Source organism: Rhinoraja longicauda, chromosome 5 (genome assembly GCF_053455715.1).
Source record: "Rhinoraja longicauda isolate Sanriku21f chromosome 5, sRhiLon1.1, whole genome shotgun sequence".
In the NCBI taxonomy this organism is placed as follows: Eukaryota; Metazoa; Chordata; class Chondrichthyes; order Rajiformes; family Arhynchobatidae; genus Rhinoraja; species Rhinoraja longicauda.
Window position 1 is genome coordinate 23,740,040 of NC_135957.1, and position 18,353 is coordinate 23,758,392.

At 44.4% G+C, this 18,353-nt stretch overlaps 2 protein-coding genes across 7 annotated transcripts in view; one reads left to right on the forward strand and one right to left on the reverse strand.

Moving 5' to 3' along the window:
• arid4b (AT-rich interaction domain 4B) overlaps positions 1 to 2,533 on the reverse strand; it is a 107,333-nt gene extending 104,800 nt beyond the window's left edge. For 3 of the 5 annotated variants that reach the window (XM_078399109.1, XM_078399110.1, XM_078399105.1), the window contains exons 1-2: positions 2,288 to 2,533; positions 1,310 to 1,375 (exon numbers count right to left, since the gene is read on the reverse strand). In XM_078399109.1, the coding sequence (XP_078255235.1) occupies positions 1,310 to 1,315 (6 nt within the window). In that variant the 5' untranslated portion in view covers positions 1,316 to 1,375; positions 2,288 to 2,533. The other 2 variants (XM_078399108.1, XM_078399106.1) reach the window with 2 other exon arrangements.
• A 309-nt stretch (positions 2,534 to 2,842) lies between these two features.
• ggps1 (geranylgeranyl diphosphate synthase 1) overlaps positions 2,843 to 18,353 on the forward strand; it is a 60,021-nt gene continuing 44,510 nt past the window's right edge. For both annotated transcript variants that reach the window (XM_078399115.1, XM_078399116.1), the window contains exon 1: positions 2,843 to 2,917. The gene's annotated coding sequence lies outside the window, so the exon portion shown is untranslated. The remainder of the gene's footprint in view (positions 2,918 to 18,353) is intronic.

An 18,353-nucleotide genomic window follows, 5' to 3' on the forward strand; every position in this document is an offset into this window, starting at 1 on the left:
TATGAACACAGTGATTCATCAAGGCAGGGGCTTCTAACGAGCACTATCTGTGCAATGTTTCTGTTACAACGGAGTTTGAAGATGCTCAACATGTTAAAAAATTATATTTATACAGCATCTTCCACAATTAGAAGATGAAAACATGCACTCACAAAGTCCTACAATAAGACAGCGACTAATCTGATATATTGGTATAGTGGTGGGATTTAAACGCAAAATATTTAGAAAAATGCTGCAACTATTTATAGACTTTTAAAACATTTTAGCATAGTGCACTCTGACGTTTAAATCATTTTGACCCACTCTGCTATGGCAAACACCACTCCCATTGGTCTGCAGACCACTGCAGGTGTTTCAGCCAAGGGTGACAAACCTATTATTTTGGAGAAATCGTAAGGGAAACTTACCTGATCAGAATCACAAATGTAATTGTAATTATGCACAAAGATTGCTTTTGTGCTATTTACCTATGTATTAAGAGCAATGTTTCTGTTAAATTCAAAAGAGTATGAATCAATCAGGTCGGTCTGTCTATTGCCTCCAATTTCCACAGAAATTTGTGGAGGTTCTTTGAGGAGTACTGTATTGTTGTTTCACTTCACCCTGTAGTAGTAAACAGACAAAGCAAGAGCGGGCTTCGGAAGCTGGTTTAATAGAACATAACAATGGCTAAGAACTGCTTTTTTTGTAAAGCGCCGCTAAACCAAAACTAACCCTGACTAACAATTTGCAGAAATACAAGCACTGTCCGAGACTTTTAATTCAGTTCCAGTAGCCTGCCGTTTAAATACGGCGTATGAAATACAAGTCAAAATAGGTTTATTTGATGACATTGTTTGCACCACTCAGTCGAAATTCTCTGCATCGCCTGAGATGCTTTGCTTTTGCAGAAAAACGCAGGTCGCGCAAAAATACAATTGAGACGTTTCAACCGCGTCTCAAGAACACAACATACAAAAGGAGATTAAAAAAAAATCCAAACATTTAAAAACTACACGTAGCATATATAGACTGGTTGAGGAAACAAACAACCCAATCCTCGATCATTCCATCATAAATGTCACTGCTTTACTTATCCTGGCAGTTGGAGGAATAAAACGGTGACACCGCCTGGGCTAGCCGTAATGTTGCCGCACTAAATAAGCAGTTTGTATTTGCCGTTGCTTTGTCATGCAGCATACTCCAACTACATCAAACACACAGCTGCAGTGGGAAAACCCCAGTGTAATAGCACGACAATTAAACTACAAAACCGGTCGATTATTTTTTTTCATCAACCCGGAGAAAAATATCCAACGTTTTCTTTTACCTTCATGTTAATTCAAAATACACCAAAAATCGGCGTCCGAAGCACGAAAGTCAACTGTCTTTATACCTAAAGAAAAAGAACACAAGAAAATCAATTAGGAAAAAAAGAACTGATCGACATCTCCTTTCAGGATCAGACTCCCCACCACCCCCAACCACTTCGAGAATGGCAAGCGAGGCAATGCCAACACAAGATCATCGGTCGCAAGTGACGATGTAATCCCCCACATTATCTTCATCTCGCTTAGATCAAACACTACCTTTGCCCAGCACATATTCACAACGCCGGAAAGAAAAGATGATGAATGGCGGATGAGTTGAAGTACACGGGATCAGGAGGGGTTGCAATCGTGCGGCTCAGAGTGATGGAGTTGATGCGTTTCTCTCCCCCCACCCCCTCTCTCTCCCCACCGACACTCTCTAGTTATGTCAATGACGCCATTTCAGCCAGATCCAAAGTTACACACAGACTGCATCAATGCCAGTGCTCGTGGAAGGCAAGACGAGTTAAGAGGGCGAAGCGATTGAGGAGGAGATGGGGGAGGGAGGTGGGAAGATGGAGAGGTCAAAAGAGAGTAAAAAAATTAAACAGGTTTAAGAGAGAAAATGGATAGATGGAGTCTTCTCAATCACATACACAGAGCGGAGCTGGCACGCCACGATCACCATTTAATTGCTAGGCGCTGTTGGAGATCCCGCAACCCTCTCTCGGTCGAGCTCAGCTTGCCAGAGCACCGACCGACACGGCTTGAAAGAGGGCCAGAGCCGCTCAGCGGCAGGCCTGCTCTTTCCCGTACTTCGCTAGGTCGCACCTTGGAGGAGGAGGGGGTCGCGGAGGTGATTTTGACACGAGTGCCCCCTCGGAGCCGCCACGGCTGCTCATTGTTTGAACCGACCTCTGCCTCTTCCTCTTCCCCCCCCACCAGCCCCACCGAAGAGTGAGCGGAGCCACCTTGCCCTCGCCAGCTCCTCTCCTCACCGAGTGTAGAGACTGCAGCAAGCAGCAGCAGCGTCGCCTCACAGGCCAGGGCCGCCCGCCCGCTGTCCGGCCCGGCTCTCGTTCGGCATTCGAGCCGCGATCGAAAGGACGGTTTCTCCTCCTTCTTCCCCTTCCTCTTCCCCCCCCGGAGCCGTACGCAAGGCCGTCTAAGTGCCGAGACTGACAGGGAATGCAGGCCGCTGTTAAAGCGCCAGCCAAAAGCAACAGAGAGAGAGCGGAGAGAATAAAAAAAACACACACACTCGACCCCACTCAGCAACAAACAACCCTTCCCATTGGCTCGCCGTCACACGGCAACCACGGCACCAGCGCTCCCATTGGTGTTTCCCCTCCACCCGCTGGCCTGTGCAGCCCGGGCGGCGTCAAAGTCGCCGGGAGATGTAGTTCTCCTCTGCTCTCCGTCGCAGCGACTATGAGTCGAGGGACTACATCTTCCGGCGTGCTTTGCAAAACACAACAGCCCTAAAAAAAATCCGCATGCGCACTAATCAGGTGGGTGTCTTTATAAGAGATTCCTGCGCAGGCGCACTGATATTAGGATGGCGTATTTTTTGATGAACTAAAGCAGGGGGGAAATTGTCTGGGGCGATTCCTCGGCGGTGAAGGGCGGTGAGTCGGCTCTTTCTTCCACCTATTGAGATGGGATATCGTGTCCGCTGTTGTTCAATCGTGTTTTCAGACGGCGTTGGTTTGTTCCGTTAATATTATAACGTTTTTTTTATCCGCGATGAAATAAAATTAGAAAAAAGGGAGGCGAAAGCGGAAATGGGAGCGCCGTGACCCGGATGCTGGTAGGTGCAAGGCGGATTTTATTGCTGCGTCATCCGCGCTTCCACGTTGCCCAGGCTCTCCACCACGCCTTTCATCGTCTACGGTTTGTTTGGAAGTACGATCCCTGTTGTGATGTGGAAAACCAATTGAAGCCAATTGGGTACAACAAGACCCACATACCTAAATACAATAAACACTAGATGATCTTAAAGCGCGTCCAAGTTCTCAAAATGGGTGGATGGTTCGGTAAAGTGTTGAGGGGGAGTTCAACGAGATCTGGGTGTCCTAGTGCATCAGTCAATGAAAGGAAGCATGCAGGTACAGCAGGCAGTGAAGAAAGCCAATGGAATGTTGGCCTTCGTAACAAGAGGAGTTGAGTATAGGAGCAAAGAGGTCCTTCTACAGTTGTACCGGGCCCTGGTGAGACCGCACCTGGAGTACTGTGTGCAGTTTTGGTCTCCAAATTTGAGGAAGGATATTCTTGCTATGGAGGGCGTGCAGCGTAGGTTCACTAGGTTAATTCCCGGAATGGCGGGACTGTCGTATGTTGAAAGGCTGGAGCGATTGGGCTTGTATACACTGGAATTTAGAAGGATGAGGGGGGATCTTATTGAAACATATAAGATAATTAGGGGATTGGACACATTAGAGGCAGATAACATGTTCCCAATGTTGGGGGAGTCCAGAACAAGGGGCCACAGTTTAAGAATAAGGGGTAGGCCATTTAGAACGGAGATGAGGAAGAACTTTTTCAGTCAGAAGGTGGTGAAGGTGTGGAATTCTCTGCTTCAGAAGGCAGTGGAGGCCAGTTCGTTGGATGCTTTCAAGAGAGAGCTGGATAGAGCTCTTAAGGATAGCGGAGTGAGGGGGTATGGGGAGAAGGCAGGAACGGGGTACTGATTGAGAGTGATCAGCCATGATCGAATTGAATGGCGGTGCTGGCTCGAAGGGCTGAATGGCCTACTCCTGCACCTATTGTCTATTGAAACTTAGAGCGTGGTTGCGAGGAATGTCATGAGGAATGTTGAGCACAACTTTAGGCCTCTGCATGTCTCGGCACTCTACCAATTAAATGTTTCCGCACGAACTCGCTGGAGACAGTTACTGGGCTTGGAGGGGTATTCTCAGTCTCCAGGGTACGAATGGAAAAACAGCGCCTCCTATTCTACTTGGGTATTTTGCGACCCAGTGGCATAAGCTTTGAATTCTGGTTCCACAAATGTACATACACATTTCCCCCATGGTTCCTTCCCATGTATCTTCCATTCTCCCGCCCTATATTTCCCTTTCCACTGTCCCATTCCACCCATATCCCTCCCTCTGTCACTACATTTCAACTCCCTTATTTAACTTACACCATTCTGTCTTCACCTCTGTCCTTTGTCACTTCACCTTCTGCCAATCATGCACCTATCACTTGCCAGGCTATGTCTCACCACCCAGCTTTCTGGTCCCTACTCTGTTCAGTCTGAAGAAGGGTTCTGACTTGAAATATGTGTCTATTCCCTCCACAGATATTGCCTGATCTACTGAATTCCTCTGGCACTTCAGTTTATTCTATATAATCTGATGTCTGCTTGCCCCACTGATCCATCCAATTCATTTCTTAGGTTGGACCATGTACTTTCATCTGACTCCATTGCTCCTTGTAACTCATGTTCTTTCTCATCCTTGACTAATTCCTGCACTCTAAACTGCCTAGAGGATCCTTGTTCTTTCAAGTGAACATTGTTTCTCAATGATTCTTGGGATTTTGCATTATAATCTCCTAAGTATACACAAAGGTATTTCTGATTTTTACCGTAATCTTCATTAATTAGTATCTCCCTTTGACTGTCTGATTCTCTCACTCTTATCTACATAAATGTCATAAGTTGTATTAATGGCCATTTCTCAGTACCTTGCTGTTTCTGCTTGTGATCACAGTGCATCACCATCCATGTGCATCTTCAATTTCCCCCTCCCAACCCATGTGTATTTTTATTAGAAACATATTGCCACTTATTGTTCTATAGATTCCATTCCAGAAGTCTCAATGATATATCCTTTGCCCCTTCGATTGCCAGGACACTTCTGCGACTACCAATTTTCTCAAATGCAATCTAGTTGATTGTACCTTTCAATTCAAAGTTATTGCTATTTCATCCTCTTGGCACTTGTGACTACAGCCAATGTTTCTTCCCTTGAAAGGCTATGTGAGCAGATACAAAGGCCCATTTTATCTGGGTGAATCTCCATTTTCCAAAACACTTTTCCATTTTTTGATTAATTGAGGTTTGCAGTGATCTATTTCGCATGTCTTGGACCTCGCACCAAAGATTGTCAGATGCTTCTCTCCTTTTCTCCAGAGATACTGCCTGATCCGCTGAGTTACTCCAGCACTTTGTGTCAGCTCTCCACAGCCTCAAATGTCATTGTTCCCCTGCACAGCCTGCTTCTACCTCCTCCCCAAATTCCTCAGATCCATTGTTTTTGCCTGGTCCTGCCCCACTAAACTAATCACCACATATCTCAATTCCATCCTTGTCCAATCTCTTCCCACCTACGTCCAAGACTCGTCGCATGCCTTTCAACTCTTTAATAACTTTAAATTTCCAGGCTTCCGTTCACTCATCTTTTCCATGTGCATTCAGTCCCTCTACACCTCATCGACCACCAGGAAGGCCTTGAGGCCCTCTGATTCTTCTTTGAGCAAAGTCCCAACCAATTTTCCTCCACTAACTGCCTATTGGAACATATCCTTGTCCTGACCAACTTCTCCTTTGACTTCTCTCACTCTACCCAAGTTAAAGGTGTAGCCTGCCTTTATGTCGCATAGTCATTGTTCCAGACGTTCATTGGCTCCATCCCCCAACTCTTTCTATGCTACATCGATGACTGTATCATGCCTGCTTCCTGCATTCTCCATCACAAGGTCAGTCTGTCAACTGACGTCTATTACAAACCTACCGACTCCCACGGTTTATCTGGACCACACTTTCTCCCACCCCGCCTCTTGCAAAGATGCTATCCCCTACTCTCAATTCCTCCTCTTTCACCACATCTGCTCCCAAGATGAGATTTTCATTACTAGGACATCCAAGGTGTCCACATTCTTTTTGGAATCTGGTTCCCCCTCCCTTCTGTCATAGATGAGGCCCACGCATGTCTCCTATGTCCTGCAAGTTCTGCTTTCGCACCCCCTTCCCCCAGATGCAAGAAGGACAGAGTTCCCCTGGTCCTCGCCGTCACCCCACCAGCCTTTGCATCCAACACATCATCCTCTGACATTTTAGTCACCTCCGACATTATCCCACCACCAATCACATCTTTCCATCTCCACTCCTTTCCGACTTCTGCAGAGACTGCTCCCTCTGTAGCTCTTTGGTTCACTTGTCCCTCCCACACAAACCACACCTTCCCTAGGTACTTTTCCTTGCAACCACAGGAGATGTAACACCTGTTCTTATACCTCCTCCCTTGACCCTATCCAGGGATCCTGACAGTTCTTCCAGGTGAGACAGAGGTTCACCTCCATCTGCAACCAGTGTTCCCGATGTGAGCTCCTGTACATTGGCAAAACCAAGTGTGGACTCGGCATCCATTTCACTGAACACTTGCACTTGGTCTGCTGAAGCCTATTGGATCTCCTGGTTGCTTCCCTTTTTAACTCCCTTTCCCATACTGACCTTTCTGTCCTGGGCCTCCTCCATGAACAGAGGGAGGCCTCGTTCAAATTGGAGGAACAGCACCGTATATTTTGCTTGGGTAGCTTGCAACCCAGTGGTGGGAACGTTACATTCTCTAATTTTCCATTACTTCTACAAACACTCCCCTTCTCCCTTGACCCCCTTCCCCCACCCTAATCGTTTAACCAGTTTCACCATTTATGACAATGTATCTCTCTTCCCGAGATCACACCTTCCCTGGCCAACAATTGGCCTACCAGGGAATGACCCTGCCTGAGGTAATCTTTTGCAGGCCGTAGTCTTTTCTCATGTCCAGTTTTTCTCTATGATGTACAGATGAAGTATGTCGAGTAGAGTGCAGATATGTCATACATGTCTGAAGAAGTGTCTTGACCCAAAAGGTCACCTATCCCTTTTCTCCAGAGATTTTGCCTGACCTGCTGAGTTACGGCAGCACTTTGTGTCTACCTTTTGGTTTGAACCAGCATCTGCAGTGCCTTATTACATTCTCCCCTTTTCCCCTCCTTGGTTCACAATTTGCATAATTCCCTATGTAGAAACAAGGAACCGTATGGTTTGCAAAGAAAGGCACAGTGCTGGAATAACTCAGCAGGTCTGTCAGCATCACTGGAGAACATGGATCGGGAACGTTGCAGGTCAGGATCCTTCTTCAGGCTGAAGTAGGGTCCTAATCCGAAATGTCTCCTATCCATGTTCTCCAAGGATGCTGTACAACCCGTTGAGTAACTTCAGCACTTTACATCTTTCTCTCATTGCTCCTGCCTTCTGTCGATTTTGTTTAGGTCTGGCTACCTAGTATTACCGACCATTAATTTTATTTTCTTAATGATTGTTGTTTTTATTCTGTTATTACATTAATGGGTCTGTACAGCTGCAACAAGTAAGAATTTCATTGTTGCATTGTTGAACATATAATTAAACATTCTTACTTGAGTTCTTTTTATTTATTCCCTGACCAGATTTTGAATAAATTTCAATTGGGGACTTGAGTTATTTTGGAAGTTGACAAGCAGAAAAAACTTTTTTTAAACAGTGCAGGGAAAAAGAACGATTTCCATGTAACCGCTCCTGAACGTTGTCTCTTAAGAACACAGTGCTACTTCAACTGTGGGTGGCCACTGAAATTGACAAGCAAACGCTTCTAGTGACACTTGTGCGATGATCTTATAAAACAGTGCAACATAAAGCTTTCAGTATTTTTAGCTTGCAGTAGCAAAAATAAACCTATTGCTATTGAGAAGACCTTTATCTTAAATCCTGCAGGGAAAATAATTATTATTCCAAGTCTGAAACTCTCTTGTCTCAAACCCTCTTTCCCCTATTAACCCACTGGTCTTTGGAACACTTATTTTCTGTAACAGCTTTTTTAAGGAAGGCAGTTATCAGGTTATAACAAAGTACCTTGGAACCTGGATTTTTATAAGTGGGCATTGTGGCGCAGCGTTAGATTGTCCTTTATGCTAAAGGTAGACACAAAATGTTGGAGTAACTCAGCGGGACAGGCAGCATCTCTGGAGAGAAGGAATGGATGATGTTTCGGGTCGAGACCCTTCTTCAGACTGATGTCAGGGGAGTGGCGGGACAGAGATAGACTGTAGTCGGAGACAGTAAGACTGGTGGGAGAACGAGGAAGGGGGAGGGGACGGAGACAGAGAAAGCAAGGGCTATTTGAAGTTAGAGAAAACAATGTTCATACCGCTACGTAAGCAAAATATGATGTGCTGTTCCTCCAATTTGCGCTGGGCCTCTGACAAATGGAGGAGGCCTAGGACAGAAAGGTCAGATTGGGAATGGGAGGGGGAGTTAAAGTGCTGAGCAACCGGGAGATCAGGTAGGTTGAGGCGGACTGAGCGGAGGTGTTCAGCAAAACGATCGCCGAACCTACGGTTGGTCTTGCCGATGTACAGAAGTTGACACCTGGAACAGCGGATACAGTAGATGAGGTTGGAGGAGGTGGAAGTGAACGTGTGCATCACCTAAAGACTGTCGGGGTCCTTGGATGGAGTCGAGGGGGGAGATAAAGGGACAGGTGTTACATCTCCTGGAAGGGACGAGTTGACCAAGGAGTTGCGGAGGGAACAGTCTCTGCGGAAAGCAGAAAGGGGTGGAGATAGGAAGATGTGGCCAGTAGTGGGATCCTGTTGGAGGTGGCAAAAGAGTTGGAGATTATCTGTTGTATGCGATGGCTGATGGTGTGTACGGTGAGGACAAGGGGAACTCCTTCTTGGAAGGGGGGTCCTTCTTACAAATGGGAGGAGGGGGAGCAAGAGCGGAGCTGCAGGATATCGACGAGACCCTAGTGAGAGCCTCATCTATAATGGAAGAGGGGAACTCCCGTTTCCTAATGAATGAGGACATCTCCGATGATCTAGTATGGAAAACCTCATCCTGGGCGCAGATGCAGCGTAGACGGAGGAATTTGGAGTAGGGGATAGAGTCTTTACAGGAAGCAGGGTGGGAAGAAGTGTAGTCTAGATAGCTATGATAGTCAGTAGGTTTGTAGTAGAGCATTTATTCCAGCTTTTTGTCTACCTTCGATTTAAACCAGCATCTGCAGTTCTTTCCAACACATTTTGTCCTTTTTGCTAAGGTGTTTTAGAAAAGTAATGTGCTGTTCTTGATTCCTTCAGTTCCACTGACTTAAAAATGAGTTGGCTTTTCAGTCCTTTTCAAAATCTGATTTATTTTTAGTTTAAGGAACAAATGCATGGAAACTTTATCAGTGAGTTGGAGGAGAGATGGGCTAGACGTGGTCTCTTTTCCACCTGCTCTACATTTAAATATTTAGTTTGACCTAGGAAGTTGAATTTTTGCCCAAAATGATAGAAATATCTGTTTGACAGATGGAGATCCATGATACGATACGATAGAACATTATTTATCCCAGAGGGAAATTGATCTGCCAGCGGTCATAAAAACTCAAAATACGTGAAATTAAAGTGACGAGTGGAAAGGCTTGGGGATGTGCAACGATTGGGATGGGGATGGATTGGGGGGGGGGGGGGGGGGAGGGGCGTCAGTCTCAGTCTACCCCACGACAGAAGGGGGAGGAGATGTAAAATTTAATAGCCTCGGAAGAAAGATCTGCTGAAGGTCTTGACCCGAAACGTCACCCATTCCTTCTCTCCAGAGATGCTGCCTGTCTCGCTGAGTTACTCCAGACATTTTGTGTCTACCTGGGAAGAAGGATCTCTTGTGGCGTTCTGTCCTGCATCTTGGTGGAATCAGTCTGTTGCTGAAAGTATTCGTCAGGTTGACCAGTGTGTCATGGAGGGAGTGAGCTGTATTGTCCAGTTTGGGGAGCATCCTCCCCTTCAAGACCACCTCCCATGCATCCAACTCCGCCCCCAGGACAGAGCCAGCTTTCCTGATGAGTTTGTTAATATTGGCATCCGCGGCCTTCGCCCTGCTGCCTCAGCACATGACAGCAAAGAAGATGACACTGGCTACCACCGTTTGGTAGAACATCTGCAGCATCTTACTGCAGATGTTGAAAGAGCGGAGCCTTCTCAAAATGTACAGCCAGCTCTGTCCCTTCTTGTACAGGGCCTCTGTGTTCCTGGATCAGTCCAGTTAACTATCCAGGTACACTCCAAGGTATTATCTTGAAGGTCACAGAGGACCAGCAGCCAGACCAGTGGATTGGCTGAAGGAAGGCTTTCTCCTAGGTGAGTAAAGTTAGTGAGGTTTAAAAAGAGCGCCAAGAGTCAGCCCGGGACAATTATCTTGAAGGCCGCAGAGGAGCAGCAGCCAGACCAGCAAGTGAGTGGATTGGCTGAGACATCCTAATTAGTTGTGTGGATAGTTGACGATTAGATAAAATTAAGTTCAGGTCTAGGGGGGCGGCTTTGTTGAGGGGAAGTGCGAGTCTGGCTCCAGAGTCTTTGGCAAGGAGGCTACACTTGAATTGGTTGTGTGTTTAATTTAATTTAAATATTTTAACTTGTGATGGCAGGAATGTTATTGCAGTGCATTTGTTGCAGGATGTGGGAAGTCAGGAGCACTGCTGCTGTCACTGACCACGACACCTGTGGGAACTGTGTCCAGATGCAGCTCCTCAAGTACCGAGTTAGGGAACTGGAGCAGTAGCTGGATGACCTGTGGTCCATCTGGGACGACGTAAGCTTCTTGGACCTACAATCGGGTCTTCACTCCAAGAGTGCAGGAGGTGCGATGGGTAGAGACGATAAGAACGGGGATGAAGCATGTGCAGGAGACCTTGGTGGAAGTTTCTCTTGCGAACAGGTACACCCTCTTAGGGGCTGTCGGGGCAGACGATGCTTCCAGTCCGAGTAGCGGACAGGTCTGTGACGCAAATCCTAGCGCTGAGACTCGACCGGCGAGACCGATGTCAGGCACAGCCAAAGTGATGGGTGACACCACTGTCCGAGGTTCTGACAGGAGCTCATGTGGCGACAGGCATGTAGCAAAGGTACAAATGGGTGACTTTAATCTACATATAGATGGGACCAACCAAATTGGTAACAGTACTGAGGAGCAGGATTTTCTAGAATGTATACGGGATGGGTTTTTAAACCAATATGCAGAGGAACTGGCTAAAGGGCAGGCCATCCTGGACTGGGTATTGTGTAATGAAGAAGGATTAGTTGGCGATCTTGTTGTGCAAGGCCCCTTGGGCGACAATGACCAGAATATGGTGGAATTCTGCATTAGGATGGAGAGTGACACGGTTAATTTGCAGACTCTGGTCCTGAACCCGAATAAAGGAGACTTTGCAGATATGGGAGGGGAATTGGCTAGGATAGACTGGCAAATTATACTTAAACGGTTGACGGTGGAGATGAAATGGCGAAGATTTAAAGACCACGTGGATGAACTCCAGAAATTGTTCATCCCTGTCTGGTGTAAAAAAATAAAACTGGGAAGACGGCTCAACTGTGGCTGACGAGGGAAGTCAAGGATAGTGTTAAATCCAAGGAAGAGGCAAATAAATTGGCCAGAAGAAGCGGCAAACCAGAAGAATGGGAGAAAATTAGAACTCAACAGAGGACAAAGGGATTAATTAAGAGGGGGGGGGGGGGGGAGAGCATGAAAGAGAGCATGTGAGGAATATAAAAACTGACTGTAAAAGTTTCTTTAGGTATGCAAGAAGGAAAAGATTAGTGAAGACGGATGTAGGTCCCTTACAGTCAGACAGGTGAATTTATAATGGCGAAACAAGGAAATGGCAGAACAGTTAAACTCGTACTTTGGTTCTGTCTTCACTAAGGAAGACACATAAAATCTCCTGGAAATACTAGGGGATCGAAGAACTGAAGGGAATCCACATTAGTCAGTAAATGGTGTTAGGTAAACTGTTGGGACTGAAGGCAGATAAATCCCCAGGGCCTGATGGTCTGCATCCCAGAGTACTCAAGGAGGTGGCCCTAGAAATCGTGGATGCATTGGTGATCATTTTCCAATGTTCTCTCGACTCTGGATCAGTTCCTGTAGACTGGAATGTAGTCAATATAACTCCACTTTTTAATAAAGGAGATATAGAGAAAACGGGGAATTATTGACCAGTTAGCCGTACATCGTAGTGGGGAAGACGTTGGAGTCGATTATTAAAGATGTTATCGCAGCACATTTGGAATGTCAGCATGGAATTATGAAGGGGAAATCATGCTTGAATAATCTTTTGGAATTTTTTGAGGATGTAACAAGTAGAATGGACAAGGGAAAGCCAGATGTGGTGTATCTGGACTTTCAAAAAGCCTTTGACAAGGTCCCACATAAGAGATTAGTGTGCAAAATTAGAGCACATGGTATTGGGGGTAGGGTATTGACATGGATAGAGAACTAGTTGGCAGACAGGAAGTGCTGAGTAGGAATTAACGGGTCCTTTTCAGAATGGCAGGCAGTGACTAGTGGGGTGCCGCAAGGCTCGGTGCTGGGACCCCAGATGTTTACTATATATATTAGCGATTCAGACGAGGGAATTAAATGTAACATCTCTAAGTTTGCAGATGAAACACAGCTGGGTGGCAGTGTGAGCTGCGAGGAGGATGCTATGAGGCTGTTGGGTTAGTGGGCAGAAGCATGACAGATGTGGTACAATGTGGATAAACGTGGTTATCCAATTTGGTGGTAAGAACAGGAAGGCAGATTATTATTTGAATGGTGTCAGATTAGGAAAAGGGAGGTGCAACGAGACCTGGGTGTGCTTGTACATTAATCACTGAAAGTAAGCATGCAGGTACAGCAGGGAGTGAAGAAAGCTCATGGCATGTTGGCCTTCATTGTGAGAGGATTTGAGTTTAGGAGCAAGGAGGTCCAACTGTAGTTGTACAGGACCCCAGTGAGACCACACCTGGATTATTGTGTGCAATTTTGGTCTCCTAATTTGAGGAAGGATATTATTGCTATTGAGGTTGATCAGCGTCTGTTCACCTAGTTAGTTCCTGGGATGGCGGGACTGACATATGATGAAAGATTGGGTCGACTGGGCTTGTATTCGCTGGAATTTAGAAGGATGGGAGGGGATCTTATAGAAACGTATAAAATTCTTAGAGATTGGACTGGATAGATGCAGGAACAATTTTCCTGGTGTTGGCAGAGTCCAGAACCAGGGGTCACAGTTTAAGAATATGGGATAGACCATTTAGGACTGAGATAAGGAAAAAAAATTCACCCAGAGAGTTGTGAATCTGTGGAATTATCTGCCTCAGAAGGCAGTGGAGGCAAATTCGCTGGATGTTTTCAAAAGAGTTAGATTTAGCTCTTGGGGCTAAGGGATATGGGGGGAAAGCCAGAACGGGGTACTGATTTTGGATGATCAGCCATGATCATATTGAAGGGCGGTGCTGGCTCAAAGGGCTGAATGGCCTACACCTGCACCTATTTTCTGTTTTCCATGGTAAACTGCACATCCACACCATTGATGGAGACAGGGTTCAGGGGTGTTCCTCTCCTTCTAAAGTCCACCATTAACTCCTCAGTTTGTTCGTGTTGAGCTGTAGGTAATTCAGCCCACACCACTCCACAAGGTTGTTGACTACACCTCTGTATTCAGCTTCCCTCCCCTCACTGTTGCAGCCCACAATTACAGAGTCATCCGAAAACTTCTGCAGCTGGCAGGAGGCGGCAAGAGGCAGGTGAGATGGCACCTTCTGCAGGTGGCAAGAGGCAGGAGAGATCTTTACCCCCTTAATGCGTTAATTCATTCAAGGTTTCCAAAACATTATGATTTTGACGCCACAAATCCAGGAAATATTCTGCTTTCAAGGAAGAGCTTCTTTACCCTTTGAATATTCATTGCAAATAGTGGTTCATGGAATGAATTGCCTGTAACTTGACGGAAGCTCAACAGTTTGTAGCTGTTGGTTTTGTGGTTGTTGCTGCCTGTTAATTTCATCTAATTTTTGTCGGACCACATTTAACAACTAGTTTGGTTCCCTCGCACACTTTGAGAATGAGCTAACATCCTGTTCTCAGCTGCACAGAAAGGGTATGCTGCTGCTTCACATGTGATGCTTCACAGAAAGAGGTTTTAGTTTAGCTTAATTAATGTTTGTCATTGGTGATTATTATCCAGAGAAAAGCTTATAAAATAAGAGTAAAATTTAACTTGGATTTGTTTATTGATATCATGTGAAGAATTGATTACTTGTTAAATGTTTAAATAATCTTAGAGCTAGTATTAGTAATTATGGGATTGTTACTGTAATGTTCTTGCAGACAATATACAAAAACCTATCAGCTTTGGTCTCCGTTGTTATTGACTAAATATTTTGGAAATGGTTTCATTAGAATCAGCTGTGACAATAGATTTGGAATTCTTTGTCCGAAATGCTGAAAATTATACCATCACAAGAATGTTTATTTGGAAGGGCTGATGGTGGTATTCGGGTCAGTGGTGCATGCTTGTTAAGTACTCCTCGCCACAAGCATGTTGTGAAGGACAATGGCCCTTTTTGGCCAATTAAGACGTGAACATTTTCAACAATTCTGAACTTGAAGGGCATAAGATAATGCTAGAAACATGACACCTCATGTACTGCCTCGGTGTAATCTACTATTCTTACACTCTTGTGCTTAAGTATGATTATGCCTATGTATATTAAGATTTTACTGAACTATGCAAAAAAATAATTTAATTGTACTACAGTTCTGTGTAATTTCCATTTGATGTTTCATCATTCATTCTCATTTATGTATATCTTTGAACGTTGAGCTAAGGGAAACCAAAACTAATGCTTGGACACGCCTTTATTTTTAATTGAGTATTTGTTTCCAAAGCATCAGTCATTTGAAGTACACTTGTCAGGGGATCTTATTCTTGTGACTGCTGCAATTAATTTTTTAAACAAAGTTTTTTGGTCTGTTTCTTTATTACTATACAAAATAATTGTGTTGTTGCAGTGATTGGCACTTGCAAGTTCAGCTGGTGTTTGAAATTCTGGCTTTTTGTGGCAAGATCAAGTGGACTGCAGACACTCTCTTCTGATACTGTTTCAAGTTTGCACTGTAGTCTTGACACAAACCTGCGCCTGGAAATTGAATGTTCTTAGACCCTTTTTAAAAAAGGTTGAAGTGGTGATTTCTGAGAGTGGACAGAATCTAAGCACTGCAATAATTTTGATTGCCAATGTTGAATAATGTGCTCTTGCACTATGCCTCCTAGTTGCTATGATGTTCACTTTTCAAAATGTATTTTGTGCAGTAAGAGAAAATGTTGTGCGAGTAAATTTAAATAATGCTTCCATCTGTGATACATAATAGTATGAAAGCTGGATTCCATGTTTAATACAAAAGTACATTAAATGTGACAAGTGACTAGCTTGAACTACAGGTTGGGAATTAAGCGACTTTTTTGTCAAAGCAATTGACTGTTAACTAGACCGTGCTTGAGAGTTGAGACAACCAAGGTTAGGTTTTCATTTCAGTTATGTAGTGAGAAACTAGTTACAGACTGCACATTGTTGATTGAAAGCGGTATTAAGAGTCCAAACTCCAGATGGTCTGCTTACTCTATACTTAAGTTTTTTTTCTGTTGGACTTCAGACTGAATTTTTCCTCTTTCTCATTCACACCTCTTTTGAAAGTATGAAGTCCGTGAGGGGTATGTTACTGTAAATTACAAATAATTATAAAGCATCCTCCTATGCCAAGCCACATATAACCCTTTATTCCTCGCTTATCTAGCTTTCTTTTGTGTATCTTTCCAATTTCCCCATGTGATAGTGAAACTGCATGCTAGTTTTCCTTAGTTTCCTTGTGAATTCATCAGTGATTCTAGGTTTTATTTCTAGTTTATTTAATGGTGGTATGACTCATCCTGCTACTGTTTTCAAATCCTCTGACATGGGAATTTGGGGGCTGGGGGGGAGAATTACTCGTAGCTCAGTCATCTTCCTCCATTTGAACACTCGACAGAAAACTGCGTTCTTTGTTTATCCTCTATCCAATGATGTGAAGCTAACTGTAGACATATAGTTCTGTAATAGTTATCTCGCACAGGTCAAATCATTCCATCTGATCCTGTATTTGTATTTAGCTATGTTTGTAGGTCGTTTTAGTTTCATATAGATTTATATAAACAGTCTCCCTATGTCTGAAGAGTAGTGGGTTTTTGAATTATTTCATGCAACAATGTCGTAAATCCAACAAAGGAATTGGCTCTATTAAATTTACTATTAAGTAATTAAAAATTGGTTAAATGTTCACATCTAATAATATTGAAATAATGATCATAATATTATTTGATTTCGATGTAACATTTGAGAAGGAGAAAAATGAGGCAGTGAGTTCCAAATTTAGTTAAGTGTAACTTCTGTTCAATGATATGGATGAGTAAAGATCCTTTTGTGTTGTTTTGAATACCCTTTCCCCTCAAGTCACTAGCGTTGTTTTTCGGTTAAGAGCCGAGTGTTCATCTCTCATTGTCCTAATCTGGGTCTGTACACAGTGAATATTTTGGAACAATGTTTGACACTAACTGGACAATTTGCTAATGTGCAAAACTAAAATAGAACAGTGGGAGGTGTTCAAACAATAATTTTGCTGTGGTTCAGAACTTGTTATACCCTTGCAAAAATCAGAGTTCTGTTTTTTCAAAAATAGCCGTGGTTAACTCGAAAACTTGTACATAAAATCTACAAATGCACAAAAAGGGAAACCAAAGATGTTAAATGCAACAACTGCAAATGTTGTGACATCAAGCACCTGGGAGACCTTCACTGGTATCTCAGTGTCAAGATGCATTCCCAGGAGGGAGGGTGCTGGTGGTAGTGACACTGTTTTGTTGTTGCTGATGGCACTGCTTTGCTGAGAATTTGAGTCCAGCATTCTGCTGTTAAATTGATCTCATAGCTGCATGGCTGGGTGTGAAGTGAATTACCAAAACAATGTGCTGGTTAAGGGAGTTGGTGTTCACTGGACTGCGGCGTATTGCTGCTGCTCAGCACTGAGATGCAAGGCTCAGGAGGAGTGCATCATGGCCAGGACTGAGTGTGTACTGTTAATGGGATCAGGCAGCAGCTGCACCAGAGGTTGACAGATTGCCCACACCCAACCCCATTAGGCAGCACAACGCTCCAGTAGTTTACTCTGTACTGAGCTGTGTGGTGATGGAATTGCAGTTTTGTTTCCATGGGCTTGCCTGCAGAGTAGGGTTGATGTCGGGTTGCTAACATTGTTGCATGCAGCTCGAGTGGATGCATTTTTGAATGAATGAATGAATTCGTTTATTGGCCAAGTATGCATATACAAGGAATGTGCCTTGGTGCTCCGCTCACAAATGACAACACAAACATACAGCAAACAATTAAGAATAAAGCATAACCACATCAAAACAATAAGGATACAACATTACAGTCTAAACATGTGGGTGAAAATAAAGCAGAGCAAAAAAGAGACTACAGACTTTGGTTATTGAGTAGAACTATCACTCGTGGGAAAAAAAAGCTGTTTTTATGTCTGGCTGTGGTTGCTTTGACAGTCCGGAGTCACCTTCCAGAGGGAAGTGCTTCGAAGAGTTTGTGACCAGGGTGAGAGGGGTCAGAGATGATCTTGCCCGCTCGCTTCCTGGCCCTTGCAGTGTACAGTTCATCAATGGGGGGAAGGTTGCAGCCAACAACCTTCTTAGCTGTGCGAACGATCCGTTGCAGCCTCCGGATGTCGTGCTTGGTGGCTGAGCCAAACCAGACCATGATGGAGTAGGTGAGGATGGACTCAATGATAGCAGTATAGAATTGGACCATCATTGCGTTTGTGTTTCTTCAGTGATATACAATGTGTGGCATACTTTCCTTCTCATTGGTCAGGGCATTTGTGCAAGAGTTGGGATGTATTGCAACTCATCAAGTCATTGGTGAGACCACATTGAACTCAAAAATGAGTTGGTAAAATCATGAAGATAAACCCTTCAGTGTCTATGTATATCCAATTGCCATGGCACGTTGCTTTTTGTATATATTCCGTTAACTTCTAAGTGCCGCCTATATGTCTTGCTCCCCTTTCCCATGACTCTCAGTCTGAAGAAGGGTCTTGACCCAAAACGTCATATATTCCTTTTCTGCAGAGATGATGTCTGACTTGCTGAGTTACTCCAGCCTTTTGTGTCTGTCTTCAGTTTAAACCAG